General features: G+C 38.8%; 1 protein-coding gene across 3 annotated transcripts in view; it reads left to right on the forward strand.

The window, feature by feature from the left end:
- The window catches only part of LOC145996122 (transmembrane protein 198), a 304,521-nt gene that overhangs the window by 251,460 nt on the left and 34,513 nt on the right, over nucleotides 1-18,548 (forward strand). For all 3 annotated transcript variants that reach the window (XR_014442749.1, XM_083132401.1, XM_083132402.1), the window contains 2 exons: nucleotides 7,983-8,093; nucleotides 11,145-11,597. Coding sequence is in view for 2 of the 3 variants with exons in the window: in XM_083132401.1 (XP_082988527.1) it covers nucleotides 7,983-8,093; nucleotides 11,145-11,597 (564 nt within the window). In the remaining variant the exon portion in view is untranslated. The remainder of the gene's footprint in view (nucleotides 1-7,982; nucleotides 8,094-11,144; nucleotides 11,598-18,548) is intronic.

Below are 18,548 nucleotides of genomic sequence, written 5' to 3' on the forward strand. Positions count from 1 at the left end.
AATGGTTCCTCGCAGAGAAGGAATTGTAGCGTAAAAGAACGCCAGGGAATACGTGCAGGGATCTTCAATATAAAACACCCTTCGCATTTCACGATAAAGGACTGGAATTCCATTGCTTTTCGCAAGGAGAAACTGCGTTCTTTGTAGCAACACGGTGGAAGGGCTTTCGCTTATTTGCATTGGTTGTCCGTTACCCTCCCTTGGGAGAACAGCTCCGACCCGAATTTTTATAAACGATTTCAGTATACAGTGGAACCTCGGTTTTGCATTTATCAGGGGAGCAAGGTGAAAGATATTTTAAAATGCGAGAACGTATAATCGGGGTGCCACTGTATATACATGTAACAAAGCCCATTTGTGTTTTAGTCGCCGTAGAGTTCAAGTTATGTTGAAAATAAGCAAACTCTCGCGTTTCCCGTGAAATTCTAGCCCATTTTCATACGTCACATGACCACATTTCCATTAAAAGTGATGGTGACTCCAAGATGGCGGGTTCCAATATGGCCGCCATGGTGGTAACATATCCTCACTGGATTTTGACACTTTTAACGATGCGGAACGAAAAGCAAATTGCGGAGGTGTTAACTTTCGAAAGGAACCCTGAGGTTTTTATAGCATAACTGTACTCTGCAAATATAGTTATTCGCAGCGTGTATCTTCACGGATACCATTATTCATCCTCATTGTGGCGATCAGCTTAAATGGAGCGATAATATAAGAGGAGCATATACGAGGGTAAATCAAAAAGTAAAGGCAATTTACACATTACATCTTTATTTCCACACAAGAAGAAGAACTACACATATAACTTTTCCACATATGCCGCCCGCACGCCAATGCACTTTTGGTATCCTGCAATCAGCTTCTGTATCCCGTCCGCGAAGAAGGCTTCTGGTTCCTCACGAAGCCACGTCTGCACCCACTGCTGATGCGCTGTGAGTTCCTGGGTACCCACCTCGCACAAACTTTATGGTACGGTAATACATCATGCATATTCTGATCCGAAACTGATGTCCAAGAGCTCCGCCACTTGTGCTGTTGTGATTCTTCAATCGTCCCTGATAGTGGTATCCACCCGTTTTCTTCTGTGCGGGATGTTTTTGGTCGTCCACTTCGACTTTCGTCCGATACACTTGTGCGTCTCACTTTAAACGGTCCACCCACTCATACACTTTTCATTGAGTCATGGTGCGCATTGTGCGCATGGTGCTCCATACTGCGCTAACAGCCGACGGTGGATGTCTGCTGGTTTGACTCCCTCCGACCACAGAAAGCGCCCTACGGCGCGCTGTTCCTCGATGGTGCATTCGTGGAGTGGTGCATCCATACGTGTGACCTTTTGGCTCCTCGACACTCGACTGAATGGGGCAGTGATGGATACTCCTACTTCCACGTCACTCCAAGTATACACGTGGTGACGTCAGACACACCCAGTATTAGTTTATTTCTGCGAAAACACAAAATTGCCTTTAGTTTTTTATTTACTCTCGTATATATACGCATACATACAGTGTGCGTGAAAAGTAACTAGGTAATGACGATTTGCTGTAGTTTTTTGTAATATGTACGCAATCTCAATGAAATTTTCTGTACGTATACATTATGAAATAGGATTGCTTATGTGCCAGTTCAGAATTCAATGTAGGCACTGGCGACATCCACCAGCTTCCTCCAAACGTATGGGGATGAAATCTTTCTGGGACGCAAAGAAAGAAAAAGAGAGTTGATCCACTGATTTACTTTATTTTACTTAGCTTTTGTGCCACTTTGCTAATCGCGAAGATGAGGATGAATGGTGATAGGTTGAAATTGATGAAAGGACAATCAAAAACATATGCAGACGACACAACACGAGCTCCACAGCGGATTATGCTGGCCGTGAGTCCAGATGCCAGAGCCCCGCTGGTCTGCAAAGTGCAGTCCAGTGTGTACTACGGAAGTGAGGTTAACATTTGGGTGACCACAGAAAGGGTAAGAGAGAAATGTCCTTCTCTCAGTCTCTCCTATCCTTCTATTTTCTCTATTTCTATCATACTTCTCTCCCCTGCCTCCCCGATGCCGCAGTGTTAGCGTCGTCGCCTTTTAAACAAGGGATCCCGGGTTCGATACCCGGTGGAGGCACAGTGTGGTTCGGATCCCACTGTAGGTCCAGTCCCGATTAGCCTTACTGTGCATAAAGTGGACTCAAAACACCAATTCAACCAATCAAAACCTATATCTCTCTCTTTCTTTCAAGAGGAATGATGAAGGAAATATGAGAGAATGATGAAGCATTACGAAATTTTACCGCTCATAATTTAGGAAGGGAAGCGAGGGAGAGTCATTTTTTTGAAGACGAGAAAATATATCTATTCTTGAGCATGATGGACGTTCCTTGAATGGTTTATTTTCCTATCTTAACTTTTCGTCATCTCACTTCTGACACACTTACACGTCATCCCCCCTTTGTTCACAATTTCCTGCTATGTTAAGAAACCGTTGTCAAAATTTCGAAATAAGTTTGTGTGATTCCTCTTGTCTTAATCTTCACGGCGTCCCTCTTTTTCGTGCATAGCTTGCACGCTATATAATTTCCGGTACGAACGACCCGTTTGCACGATAACCCAGTCTCCACTACATGCAGAGCTCTGAGACTAGAGAGGTCGTAATCGGTGACAGCGTGTGTGTGAACGTTATCGATTTTGCAGTGGACAACGTCACAGATTAAGTTACGATGAGCATGATACCCGTACTAACTGCACGTTACTAAACTTATTCTCGCAATGGTTCGATCGTAACACCAGTGAAAGCCGGTGGTCATACCGTCGTACCATGAAACGAAAGACCAAGGTCCACTGGGAACCATAGGCGTAGCTAGAACTTTATATTTGGGTGTGCACGAAGAAAAAAAAATGAGGTATTGTACCTTTTTAATAGCATATTTTGCAACACAATCACTTGGCTCTTTAACTGCACTGATGTTTGTAAAGGAATATAAATTCACTAAATGACAGTGTTGAAAATTTCTGAACATATCTAGTAGAAAAAAGTCAAATTTCATAGAAATTACACACATACAAAATATTCATAAATGTTACAAACAAATACATCAAAATACACGTCGTCTATAACAAGAGACGTCTGTCAAAAGGTACAGTGTTCTTAAGCTCTTAATTTAGTTTTAACTTGGGTAAGCTTGGAGAAAGCTCTCTCTCACACGTGCAGCTTGTGACAGGTATAGAAGAAAGGCGCTGTAGTACAGAGTAGAATGCAGTAAATATCTTCTTTCTCCAATGACATCGAAAAATCTATAGACACCCGTCTCATCAGCGATAATGCACACGTTTGTACCACGTAATGACATTTTCAACTTCTTACAAACTGCCGCTTATTTTCTCTCTTATTGAAATATCTGTCTTTAATTCTCTTTGATAAAGCAGCCCACTAGGGTGTGCCTAGGCACACCCGGCACACTCCGTAGCTACGCCTATGCTGGGAACTATAGGCCAGAAAATGTATCGTGGTACAGTTCCCGCCACCGAGTGGTTTGTCGTCTGCACGCTGTTGCCAAACGTACGATTGATTCGAGCATGGCGACTGATTGAATCTCTGTGAGGGCACAATTCCAGCTATGGAAGTCTGAAAAGGGGAAAGGGGCCCCCTGGAAATTGGATGTCAAGCAAATGCATTTTGGACAAGTAACTGAATATGGATAACAATGCGTTTCAGTAATGTATGTATTGATAATTTCATAGCTACAGGATTCTCGCAAGAACGCTAAAACTTCAAATGCAGTAGTGTTGAGAAACAGGGTTGATTAGGAAGGACTTTAAAAAAGAATAACCGACTGCCTGGAGAAAAATTCTGCCAACTGTCTATTTCCAGCCGTTCCAGCTGGAATATCAGTGTATGGATGAAGGCCACTCGCAGGATTTTTTTCAAGGGGGAGCAAAGTCATAAAAACCTTTATTATTATTATTATTATTATTATTACGGTTATTATTATTGCTCTTATTTTTATTAAATTTATTATTTACTACTACTACTATACAAATCAATAAAATTAAAATTGATTTGAAAATTCTTTCAAGTCTCGAGTCTGCTATTTAGATAGAAAGTGAATTCGCGTTGCTTCCTTTCAATAAACATCTATCACTTTGTTGATGATCAGTTCTTTGTCTTTTTGTATTTTTTTCACAATGCACAATACCTTCATAGTATCTCTCGTCCCATGGTGTTACGTGCCGGAGGGTACTGTAAAATAATAATAATAATAATAATAGTTGCTGTAACTTACGGCCTGTAACTCACAGAAAACAATATGTTTTGTTATAAATATCTCTACAATTTCACCTTTCGAAATACATTAACTCTTTCCGGAAATCTCAAGGGGGGAAGTGCCCCCCTGCCCCCTCCCTGCGGACGCCCTTGATATGGATAGTTACTTTTTACAACCAACTACGCCAGGGGTCCCGGCCTGGGCATGGATGTTTGTAAGTGTACATTCATCAATTTCATCGTATCATCACTCATCCCCATCTTTGCAAATTAGCCAAAATTGGCACAGAATTGGCAAATCAGTCAGTCAATCAATTTGTACAAGTAACTTCAGATACAATTTACTTTGCTCTTTTTGGAAAGTGTAAGTGAGTTACTCACTTACAGTTATTCCTTTCCAAAAATAACTCTGATACAGTTACTCTTTTTTTTTTAATAAAGTACCTCGGTTAGTTACTTTTTTAAAAAAAGTACCTCGATTAAACTTACTCTTTTTAAAATTTACCACAGTTACAGTTAGCCTACTCTTTAAAAAAAGTAACTGGGTGAGAGTACAAGTCTTTCATAGGTAACTGGGTTACACAGTTAAACTCTTTCAAAAGAAACCAGGTCACAGTTACTAATTTTCAAAAGTAACTAAAGTTACCGTTACTTTTAAAAGTAACCTTTTTTTGTACAGTTTCTTTATTCTAGGTTATCACTGGCATTATTATTATTTCTACTATATCGATTGTCTGACCGCCCCTACAAAAATTTATGCTGACGCCCATGAACACTCAGAACATTTTTGTGCGTGTCACAACATAAGTTTCACCCACTCTAATTACACTGCAGCTTGACTTAACCGCCTGCCTGCTACCATAACGAACCCAAGTTAACAATTGTTTCTCAGAAGGGCATTTAAGGTAGGTAGCTGCCATGGTCGGTAATTGCATGATCAAGCCTGTGAGCCCGGGACCGATAAGAAACAATTTGCTTCCAGGAAATTTGAACCAAAATGGAGATTAAAGGGAATTGCTAATCTGATCTGATTCTGCCTTATCAGCGCCATTTTAATTCTAGGTCAAGATAAAAATTTATCGTGGGTGTTTCTTTGTATGTTATCGCTATTTAAATGCAATGTAAACTCATTAGAAACTAAATGTTTTGAATTTAGAATCAGTTTTGGTGATTTGATGGAGGTTAACGGTGGGATATTTTAGGATTTTTCAGTGGGGGGTGAAATTCAAGTAATTTCTATTGAAGCACCTAGATATTATGTAAATTTTATATGTAGTATCTTCCCCGCAAGTGTCTAAAAATAGCATTAAGATGGGCAGGTTTGGGGATTCCCGTTAACCCCCTTCACTTATCAACAGTGGCGGCGATTGGGTAGCAAAACTGGGGACAAGGACAGTTTACTTTGTGGGGGCTTCTGCCTTCCTCGCCCCCTCCTGCTGAATCGTCACCACTGCGGCGAAATTTTTTACCCATTTTTTTACACCAGCAGCAGAGAGTAAATGTTCTGAATGGAAGATACGATAAAAATATAATTAAATTTGGAAACTAAATTTCAAATCTGGAACTTCAGGATGTAGGAGTCCCATGATTTAGGCTCTGTCCGAAAGGTACGAAGTACGTACTTGAAGCATGGTTTTGGCGGAAGTGACGTCACCCAGTACAGTTCGAAAGCGCCAAGTACAGGAGTACGCAAGTGCATAGCTCGCAGTGCAGATGGAAGCTGACTCGGTCGCGTGATTTCCACACTCGTTGTTCGTTTGTTTAAAATCGCGGAGATAGAAAGCCAGCAACACAGGTTAAATATACGTTATGGGTCAGCAAGTTGTTGGTTAAAGTGCTTCTAATGTGTGGAAATGTATGTGTACGAACATTTGAAAATGCAACGTGATTTGTATGGTGAAAAACAAGTGTTTAAAACGTGGGGAAAACAACGGGTACTCAGGTTTATCTACTGATCGTATTTGGCGCTGCAGTCGAAGTGCAATTCGAAAGACTTTCACTTCCAGTCCACGACTTCAAGACCGCACTCCAAGACCATACTCGGAGGATGTTCGCTTCAAGTACGGTCTTGCACCTTAGCGTATTACCACTTTTAGTATGTTTTGTCTCAGAAAAAGTAAATGATTGTGACAATCATGAATATGTGCTCCGTGGCTGCGTACATACAGGATAGAAAAGTGTGTTTTTCGAGTGCTCATAGGGCCGATACAATGATTCAACGTGTAAAAAGTTTCCAAACAGCTTGTTGGCGTTGTACGGCGAGGTCTTGTGTGTATGCATAAATATTCATTTTAATTGCCATAAAATGGATGGTAAGATGAGCCATGTTTGGTGCAAAGGGAGCGTGTGCGACGGTGTTTAATTCTAGAAGACATGGTGGCTGAAGACCTTAGCTAAGGCACATGCATTTTGAACCAATTTATTCTGCTGCATTTACCATTACAGACATCTAATGTCAATTTATCTTTCCGACACAGCAGGTGCAAAGGAAAGGAAACATGTAACTTCATTATTCACCCCAATTAATTTCCATTTTTCATTCTTCACCCTCTCTTTTGGAAGAGTAATCTGTTAAGTCTCAGCTCTTCCCCCTCTTATTGATCCTCACTTCTTTCTCCCTATCACTCACTTTCCATTTCCTTCTTTTCCCCCTGCCGAAGATCCTTTTCCGAATTAAAGCTTTCATCTACACCCCATTCAATTCTAAATCCATCTCGTTTTTCTTATTCATGTTTGCTCTTCCTCTTTACCTCTTCATTTGCATCGACTTGAATGTTTAGATCGTCTTCTATTCACCTGCTTTAAAAGTAATTTCCTCCTTTCAAACTTTCCTCCCCTCCCCTTCTGCATGAATGTGCTCAGGAATTGTAAGAAGGATTACAACAGGATTTTGCAAGTGGATGACAAGAATTGCTAATTTTAACTTGAAGATTTTGGGGGGGAAAGAAAAATAAACATTGCATGCATTGACAGATTGGTAGTTTTTGGGTTACTGCATTAGAATACACACTGGGAACTTTTTGTGGGTCCATCTAAAAATTTATCCAAAATCCAGTAGAAAATTATGAAATAGTGCCCTGGTATAATATTTGAGATTATGCTGAAAAATTCAAGTTCCCCAAATGGTAGGAATTTTTCATATACAGTGTGTGAATTAGTTCCCATCAAGCATTCCAGGTGGCAGCACAAGTAGAAAGAATGTAAAATCTGCCAGTATTGTGTAAGCTCAGCTCATTATCAAATTGTCACATATATACTGGGATCCAGAAGTGACCAGAAAACTACGTAAATCAAAAAAATAAAGAATAGTCCTCGCCAGTTTTTAAAATCTTGCTCAAAACATGGTATGTGTGTGCAAAATGAGATGCTGGCGAAGTTGTGAATCAGTAAATTCAGTTAAGACACAGAACATAGCATTAGAAAATTTTTAAAAATCTGCGTCATCTTCTTCCATTCAATCCAACTACATCAAAGAATGAACAAATGAAGAACACAGATGATGTTACATGCACACATGTCTGACTGACCTAACATAGTGTTCCCTCCATGATGATGTTCACGAAAATCAACTAGTAGTCTAAATTTGTCCAGATTATTGGGCTGGATGCATCTCCTTTCCCCTCGCCAACAACGCACATGGTAGCACCTAGTATAAAACTGTCAATTTACATATGCCTAGCATGACTTGTTACAGGAAAAGTTAACAGATTCATTTTTTATTTCAGGTTATCGCTGTTTCAAAGCAGTCATGTTCCTCACTGGATTCATCTTCGGATCTGTTATTGTCTATCTCATCTGTTTACAAGAGAAACTACTTCCAGCGTACGGGAATGTAGGTCAGTATTTTTTTACAAAAATGTTAATGTTCTACAATTCAGGTATTGGATATATCAAAAGGAAGGCACAAATTTATTCACCTTTAGAATGTGTATATCCATGGCTTTGTAGTACATTTCATTGGATTACTTTTTTTCTTTACAAATATTACCTTATGAATTTATATGGTCTAAAAGAACACTTATAAATGAAATCAAACTATAATATAAGACATAATTAAAACATAATATATTGAATGAAATATAATACAATGCACAATAAAATATAGACAGCAGATAAACACTCATAATATATGAAGAAGTTCTCTCAGGATATCAGCCAGGTGATTTCTGGATAGGCTTTCGAGAGCTAACGTCACTCTCATCTTCAGGGATTGAATTGCAGAGAAAGTTTAGGGTATGGTTATATGTGTTTGATGTGGGAGGGGTACGGTGCAGGTGGCAGGCCAATCAGGTGCTGTCTCTACGACATCCGTGCTCCCGGTTGACTATCGCTAACTAGGCTGGGCCCAGTTCTAGTATCCCTCCCACATCAAACACACATAACCATACCCTAACCTTTCTCTGCACTGCAATCCCTGAAGATGAGAGTGACGTTAGCTCTCGAAAGCTAGGAAGCCTATCTAGAAATCACCTGGCTGATTTCCCGAGAGAATTTCATCATTCGCCACATCCATCATAAGTAGAAAATAGTAGTTATGTTTTAATTGGTTTTGTTGTTACATGTCTAAGAATTCGAGTATGCCTCCACCAAAAAAAAAAATAATTTAACCAGCTGGCTATGCTTGTGAAAAATTACGCAAGAAGTTGTATTTTAAAAATCAAAAAAAAATTCAATATTGTCATATGTGTACACTCTTCTGGATGCAATTGTAGCACAGCTCTCGGTCGATCTGTTTGTAGATATCTGAAGTTTAGTATACTTTATATCATGGATTGATTTGGCTGTGGTGTGGAAATAAGGGACACTTATTCAAACAATTATATACTCTTAAATGTAAAAAAGGTAAAGGTAAAAGGTAAAGTGTTGCCCTGTGCATAGCACCACGCCATGAAGGCGTATAGGGGGTGTGGGGGTAACGCCCCACACTTTCTTGATCCGGTCGTGACTGGGGGTGATGTGATCAGCATCACGCCCCTGACCGCCTTTACCCCCCCAGGGTTTCCCCCAGGTACCCATGTTATTCGACGCTGGGTGGGCGCCGGGGCCGCTTTCACCGTCAGAAAAGTTCCCGGATTTGAACCGGCCGGGGATCGAACCCGGGACCTTGAGCATGGTAGTCAGACGCGTTACCGACTGAGCCATTATGTACATAAGTACAGTCTACTGCTCAGTTCTCTTTTTCCATTTGAACTCCCTTAGTATTTACTATATATTGTAGTTACGGTGTTCACTCTTCATAATATACTGTAGACATTTAGACACAGAATTTTACTGCTGCTATAGCACTACAATTTTCGTCCTATAACTTTATTTTACTGCGCTATTCTCCCTGCAAACCTATCTGCGATATGTTCGATTGTGAATGACTACTGATTCTAAAATCAGGTCTACCATTTCAAATGCTGAAAATTGGTGGTTAACATATTGAGCTAATGAAGCTCATAGAAAAAATAATAAAAAAATGGGAGGCCCCACAAAACATTTTGCCCAGAGGCCTTCACAAACCTTGATACGGCCCTGGGTATTATTATATGTGACTGATACCCCACAAAATTTTCCTACCCCCTTTGCCTTCCCACTCATTTCTCTTATGACATCATTACTGGGTTATTATATGGGTGAATTCTGTATATGGTTGCAGGTCCTTGAAGATTGTGATGGTAGATCCAGAAAACTCAGAATCCAAACTTTGGTTTGGGTGTAGGGGGAGAGGCAGAATCAAAAAGTTTTCCATCACAAAAATTGCATCCAGGATTTTAGCTAAATAATTGTTATATTTGCGAAATCATAACTATTATTCCTTAATACTTTGCTCCTCAGTTCCCATGGAGTTAACAAAAATACTCTCAACTTGTAAATTTTAATAAACTCAATTGTTTTTGGTGGGGGCAAGTTATGCATGTTAAAGTGGCTTGTTTAATGCATACGAACCTGTAGATATGTGCAGTAGAAAAGTCAAGTCTTAAAGGTTTACTTACATTGCTATGAGGTGGTTATATAACAGAATGACATCTGCATGCACAGCATGGCCCATGAACTACACCCCCCTTGCCATCCACCAAGTAATGGTTGTGTGGATCATATCAAGAAAATTTACCTGGGGAACCTTTGCATCACAAATTTACTTATGTAGTATCTTTTTAAATATATAAACAAATTAACATTTGAATGAAGTGCAAGACTAGTTTTGTAGCATTCCTGTTTAGTACTACAGAGCATTTGTAAAGTCCCCACACTCATACTTTTAATACAAGCCTCTAAGGCATTCATGTGGATGAGTTGGCAAGCCTGTCAGTAGGGATTGGTTTGACCTTGAGGAAGGAGTTTGTTATGTTCTGTTCAGAGTAGTGCCGCTGTTACAGTCCTCGGTGTGCGACGTACAATCATAGTTTGTCAACAATGCCTTTTACACATGCACAGCGAATCTCTTTGCTGGAAGCATATTTTAAGTTTCTCACATGAAAAATGTGTGGAGAAATGGAGAAGTCTATTTCTCTATGATCCGGCACCGGGTAAAAGTGCACTGTATGATTGTTTCAATATTCTTTTTGTGTATTTCAATGCGCAGAAAGTGTTTTGCCATCTTGTCAGTGTGTTATTGACGTCAGAGATTGCAGTATTGCTCACATTTAGTTTACATATTATTTGTTGGGTATTTGAAGATATATTAACAAATGTATGTATTCATTACGTTGACAAGTTCAATAAATTATAAGCATAAAATTATCAAACTTTGAGTGTGGGGACTTTAGTGTCTATTGCTAGATATTTTTAAACTTTTAAGCGGTTAGGTGATTTTTATATGGTAGTCTCTGATCCGATTCTCAGTATGCTTTAACAATGTGTTGCCTGCATATAAATGTACAATGCTATTCTTTTTATTTCAGGGGTTGCATTAGGTGCAGGCATTTTGTTTGGACTCATCACAATGTTAGTGCAGTACGTTGGACTCTTCATGACGGGATTTCACACCGGTCTGTTTTCTGGAATCATTACATTAATGATCATGGAACACTTCTACCATCCACCCAACGTATGGATGACAGCAGGAATTCTCCTGGGCTGTGGGCTCCTGTTTGCCGTTCTTAATTTATACTGGCAAAAGGGGCTAACGATTCTTGGTACAAGCATGTACGGTGGTGCCATAATGGCTGCCTCGATGGACTACTTCATAGAAAAGTTTATCATGGTGTATTGGATTTGGGACCACGTGGCACTGAAGAGAAGTCAACAGCCATGCTGGTTTAGTTGGCTTATTCTTTCAGTGTGGCCCTTTATGATAGTGGTGGGGATGACGACGCAGTGGGCCCTTACCGGCAGAGGAATACATCATCAAGAGTGTGAGTATCAGTATAATCTTACATAAGAGCTGTTGAGTGTTTCAATGAATGCACCATATCATTAAAGTGACGTTAAGAAATGGTGGGTGCAATCCTTGTGCGTGGTCTGTCTTATGCTTGAAGATTATAAGAAGTTTGTTACAAATAATAATAACCATCATCAGAGATGCTCCAATTTTTGACACTGAGAAAGATAACTCTGATTTAAAATATGGCAACAGAAAGGCAGGAATAAGATCTTAAATGTTTTTTGTTCAAATGTTATGATTAACGAAAAGAAAGTAATAAAAATGTTTTTGGTTATACATATTCTATATGAGGTATAAAACAGGAAAAAAATGTGAAAAGATTCTCTGGGACTATTGACCAGGTGAGATGTGAAAATGATTCTAAGCTTCCGAAAGCTAGTGTCACTCTCATCTTCAGGGTAGAAGTGAACATCTTCAGGGTAACGTCTGCCCTGAAGATGAGAGTGGCATGAGAAGTGAACATCTTCAGGGTAACTTCTGCCCTGAAGATGAGAGTGGCATGAGGAGTGAACATCTTCAGGGTAACTTCTACCCTGAAGGTGAGTGACATTAGCTCTCGAAAGTTTGGGAAATCTTTCCACAACTCATCCGGTCAATACTCCAAGAAAATCTTTTTATCATTCCTCACCAGGAGAGCTTCAAGACTTACGTAGTAAGAAATTGTTGTTTCTCTGAGAAAAGTCAAATCTACCTGAAGATCATTTACACACAATATTAATGTTGCTTTAGAAAGAAATCAATGCACATTCTTCAATTCTCTTTTTTTTCTGAGGGGGAGGTCTTATCCTATATATATGATTTCCCATGCAAGAGATAGGCTTTACAGTTCTGGTAAAAATGGAACAACTAGACTGTGATGGACGTATTTACTCAAGGTGCAAATGTTGTGAATACAAAGACAAACCAGCAAAAAATTGATTTATTGTACAGGGCATCTCCCTGTCTTTTAATATCAAGGGATTTTAGAAAGGTTGGAGTAGCATTGGGAAATACAGTAATACACAAAGTGTACAAACAACTTCAACAAGTTGGTGCTGGTAGATATAAAAACCAAGTAACCTTTCCTTACATAAACACCGCCCCCAAAGCACTGCACTATAAACGCTGAAAATCTAACCTGTATTTTATTAATTTATTTATTAACAAATTACAGATACAGCACAGATGACCAGTTTACACTAAAATAGTCAATAGTGAAAAGAGAAAAAAATAATAAGAAAATAACACAAGAATGATTAACAAATTAACAAAAAATAAGTGAAAGATGGCAGTATTTGATATTTACTAGCATTTCTTCTAATGGAAGACCGACAAATATGTCAACACTTGATGGGTCATTATATTATGTGAGAAATCTGTAGAAGATAGATGTTTTTTTAAAATTTCTAATCTAGATTGTTTTGTGTTAAGTGTGACTCGTGCACATAGGTACTCACACTTGCAGCGGATTTTGCCATTGACAATTTTGTAGAGATAATTAAAATCATTCAGCAAATTGTGCTGATATGAAGTCTGTAAGTTTAGAAAAGACAAGAGATGCGGACTTGAAAAATTGCATCATGTAGGAACCTTGTAACCCCAGCCTAATTTGTTTTTTTTTTGTCATTATTCTTAGAATGTTTGCATTTTATATTCAAACAGACATTAAACAATGTAAAAACATACTTACATTTTAAAAATACAACATGTACAGTAGTGCAGGGCAAAAGGTGTATTAATGATATGTTATATATATCTCAACCTCTTGAGGAATTTTGGGAAAGCACAAAGTATCTTACCCTCCCCCATTCTCACAGTTGGCAACTATGGACATATTCATCATTTATCAATAACATATGTGAATATATGTATTATGCAAGGTCAACTCAGCCATATAGGATAGGCAGATACATCCTCCCATGACTTGTGTGTTGTGCAGTGTGTGCAAGTCATTTGTATGATGTAGTCGTTACTTTAATGTATTTGTGCCTTCTGCAATATTCTTCACACTGTGGTGGCAAATGTGCAGTTGAAAGAAAATGTGTAACTCAAATTATGAGGAAACGTGAAGCATTTTTAATATATCCTATATATGTTGAATAGTGCGGAGGAATGTGCAGGGTGCAAAATCCTGGGGGGATGAGGAGGATTTCCCCCAACCAACAATCTTTGTATCAAAAATCCTCCCCACCAAAAATTTCCAGGGGGGAGAGTTTTTATTACAACAAGCAAAATATACGCAATTTCTTTTAATTGTAAATATGCTTTACTAAGAATAATATCGAAAACACACACAAAGTAGTGTGGTTTTGATTTGCGAGTCTCAAGAGATCATTAACAAATCTACATCAATACGCACAATAAAAGTAAAACAAGAATGCAAATCAAAAATAACTCTAAAATGTAATTGATTTATATTAACATAAAGCAATAACAAAATAAAAATGCCATAATAAAGCCACTTCAACTATTTCATAATTTATTAATGACTTTAACCAGTGAGTAAAGGAATTAGTTTGCTACTTCATGATATCTGATATATCTAGTATATAAAAATAACAAATTAATGTATTTATGTAATTAATAATAATAATAATAATATATTTCTAATTTTAATAACATTATAAATATGTATATCGTGTAATTTATGAATGTTTGTGGGGTTGGGGTTGTAGATTAAGATCTTTCTCCCCCCCCCCCCCCCAACCAGTCTTCAATGATTTCGCACCCTGGGAATGTGTCATATAAATTTTGACTTCATCAAGAAGTTTAAGTTCAAGTTTTCTCGATAACTTTAATGACACTACTTATTGCTTGAATATTGTGTGTTCATGTATTAAACCATAGAGCTATACTGGTCCACCAAGATAGTAGGCAACATCCTGGTGCACCCTCTTACCATGTCTCTGTTAGGGTGCAGTAAAGTTGCATATACTATACACCCTGGCAATTTCTGTGGTGGTTAGCACAGATTTTTACAATTCCAGAGGTCCCAGGGTTGAATCCCTGCCTGGGCATGGACCTCAAATCAATGGGTACCTGGGGGGAAACCTTTGGGGATAAAGGTGGCTGTAGTTTGGTGCTGATCACATCACCTCCAAAATGACAGAGATTGAGAATATGTGGGGCCCTAACCCTACATCCCCTAAATGTGCCATGAAGGCTATAGATGCACGGGGAACTTTACTCTTACCTTTAACATGTGTAAGATTTATTCACCATTTTCCTTCATGAATCATTGACAAAGCTCTAAAGATATGAAGCTGTATTTTTTGTTCATAGATGGCAGCACAGAATTACTAATAAGGGATTTTAATATTCAAGTTAGAAAGTACTTGTAATCTTTTTACATGGTACTTGAAACTTAAAGATTTATGAAACTGCAGGCAGTGCTTGATTAACCAAGTTGTTATAATAATGTGCCATTTAATGTAACCCTTTTAATTTAAAATCTTCCACGAATTCATGTGAAATATTCTGTGGTAAGAAATTTCTCAGGAACCACTCATTTAGCTCTGTCCAGGTTAGTGGGGTGCATGAGAGGCTAATGGATGATATTCAGTGAACAACTTCTTCCACAATTCATTGCACGAAATTATGTTCTGCAGCTATATTTCATGCTAACAGATTAAATCCTGTGTTGAAAACATGCTGAGTAAGCATTGTGTATATGTTCCATGCCAAAGAGATTCAAGGTGTGATTAACATGATCATATGAGGAATGTGTACACACAAAATATTGCAAATTTCTCACTGTAAGAAGGCTTCTCATATGCTTTCCTTATGTGCAAATCTGTTTGCCCGACTTCATGCTGTCTCTTCCCACAGTGCACTGCATCCATGTCATCCATTAATAGTAGTCTTGTGCCACAACTTGAGCTCTGGGGAGAAAGTATTCAAGTTGACCGCGGAGGCAGTGACAACCCTCATAGTGAGTTCTCCGCCCTTCAAAAGCAGTGTTTGCAACCGCACTGTATAATTTCTTGCTATTCTCAATATATGTTGCCAGAATGCCTCATAACCAAGAGCATTTCTTAGCAAAGCTGTATATACACTACGTTCTTTTAATTGAAAAAAAAAGTATATCGATCTTCTAACCTCCATATTTGCTTGTATGCAATGCTGCAAACTCCTCTTCCCCCCCATTTCCTTCTATCTCCTTTTTGTAATGGAAGTTATTGGGTTAAAACGTCTGACCATTCCTCTGACATCATCAATGTGTATATACGTCTCGTCTCAATATATATATATATATGAATGGCTTATTGCAGAAAGGGACCTGAGTCACATTTTTGAGGTATCGGAGTTACAACCTTTTCATCTCCACTGTCGCTAGCAGCATACTGCAGGGGGGCGCATTGAGGGTTGCAAAATTAACTATTCATTATGCTGAAAATGTGAGCCAACAACGGCACATTTCTTTCTTACACTATCAATATTATACGATTTTTCTTGTTTTTTCTCAGAATTGTGCAAAAGTGACTCAGGTCCCTTTCTGCAATAAGCCATTCATATATATATTCTTTTCACTAAGGGCTCCAAATATTTTACTTCGAAAGGCCACAGGAAACTGTGCTACGTCGATGGTTACCATTACTTGGTGGTAAAGGCCTTACAACGTCTTTGTCACACTGCCACGTTTTGGCACCGTATGATGTTCGTTTATGTATGTTTCGTCTAAATGGCACACAGCTCTTCCAGTGTGTGGGCAGTCATGAATATCTCTAAAGAAATCGGTGCGCACAACAATATCTGGTTTCTCCATCAAAACCTCCTATTGATAAACAAAGGTCAAGTAAACATTTCCATAATGTGACCCCGAATCGAAAATTGATTTTCTCTCACAACTTCTTTGATAGGTGTAGGTACAGTATTGCCAACAACGTAAGAATCTCTTACAAGCCTTCTAATAACTTCTGTTTACAGTTTGTGGTGGAGTGGTTAGCGTATTGCGCTTCAACGTCATAGGTCCCGGGTTCGAATCCCAGCCTGGGCATGGGTGTTCTTTGTGATTGTCCATTCACCAGTTTTGTCTTATCATCAGTCATCCTGATCTTCGTGATTAGCCAAAAGTTGCAGAAAAGCGAAGTAAAATAAATAAAATGAATCAATGAATTAATAACACCTTTATCGAAATTGGATTCATTCATTTGGTTCATTTTACTTCGCTTTCCTGCCACTTTTGGCTAATCGCAAAGATGACGATGAGTGATGATATGATGATATTGATGAAGGGACACGCACAAAAACACTACCATCTACAGGCCGGAATTCAAATCCGGGGCTCCTCGCGTCGTAGCGTGCTGTGCCAACCACTCTGCCACAGATATCGGGGAGTATCTTGCGAAACGAGGCTTCTCCCACATTTCTTGCCTGGCTTCGCAATGAAGAACCCCATTTTTCCGAATTATGCAAATCTACATCTAAACTGAGTGACCAGTTAATTGTTTACATCTGTAGATGGCAACATTGGAATTTTGCTCCACCAGCCTGCCTTTTTCTTGACAAAACCCAGATGGCCACCTTGGATTTCCACTTTCCCCAGAACTCAAGTTGTCGCACGAGACCTATAGGTACTCGAGCTTGCCCAGAGTTAATGTCTAATAATAAACTCGCTGATGAATTTGTATAAATAATTAACTTCAAGGCCCGTATTTCTTAGTAGACTTACTTTAACCATGCTAAGTCTGGCATTCAGACTAACTATTGTATTTGGGGAGATGAAATAGGTGAAAAAACGACAACACGATTTAGCACCCATGCATTAGCTAGGACCTCAAACGAAAAACCTTTTGAGAAGAGATCTTAAATCAATGTCTCCACATACATACGTAGTCAGCAAAACAGCACAACAACAATCAAAGTTGATATCAAACACACTTGTTTTATCTTTTCCAAGTATACTAGGTTCAGTAGAGGTTGTACGTGTAAATTTGTGTTCAAGATCTAACTACACACATCCTGAAGATGTATAGAACAGAGCTTTACTGTTATAGTGGAAAATAGTGTAAATATTTCTGAGAAATGTAGATTTTAAATCCACCGAAACTAATGACAGAAAAAGATAGTAAATACACAGAGTAAAACCACACAAGAAACATTTTATGATGATGATAATTATAGTTGATTTAGAGTATTGTTTCAATTGATTACAAACTGGCCACCATGGTGTAGTGGTGATCACATCATGCTACGATGCCAGGGGTCCTGGGTTCGAATCCCAGCTGGGCGTGGATGTTTGAGAGTGGCCATTCATCATGTCATCACTCATCGCCATAAGTGGCGCAAGAAGCTAAGTAAAATAAAGCAAATCAATTGATTACAAGTATCGATTCCAGTGCAAGATTTCAGCTTCCCCAAAGGGGTCCCAGGTTTGAAACCGAGTGGAGCACATAAGACAGAGGCTCAGATCCCACTTTAAACTATAGTAGGTCTAGTCCTGAATAGCCTAACTGTGCATAAAATGGACTTAAAACACAATTCAAACAACTGTGCAACATTTCTATCGGCAAGTAGCACCAGAGGGCCAGGAGATAGGGGGGGGGGGGTCCTCAACCCTGGTGGACTAATCTGTCTGCCTTTCCCAACAAACAACACTCTTTCAGCCTAAATTTGCATGTCTGTATTTTTGTATATGTAATAAATGTCGCTGCCTCACAACTATTTTGTTTCTGGTGCATAGAGAAATCGGAGGATTTTATGTGAAACAGTGCGGGACTGCGTTGAAGCTAGTGGTGTATTCTGAAAATTTGACCTGGTGTACCACAATAATTCTTATTTATTGTATATGTTTATTATATATTAATTAGATATAATAGAAATAAAACACCAATTCAGGTATGCAAGGAATACAAAAACAGAAGTTTGACAACTTCAAATTTTCCGGCAGTTTCTACACACATGAAAAAAAGTTCGTTTAGCAACAGTAAACCAGGTAACATGG

This window comes from Lepisma saccharinum, chromosome 12 (assembly GCF_977018435.1).
Source record: "Lepisma saccharinum chromosome 12, izLepSacc3.1, whole genome shotgun sequence".
In the NCBI taxonomy this organism is placed as follows: Eukaryota; Metazoa; Arthropoda; class Insecta; order Zygentoma; family Lepismatidae; genus Lepisma; species Lepisma saccharinum.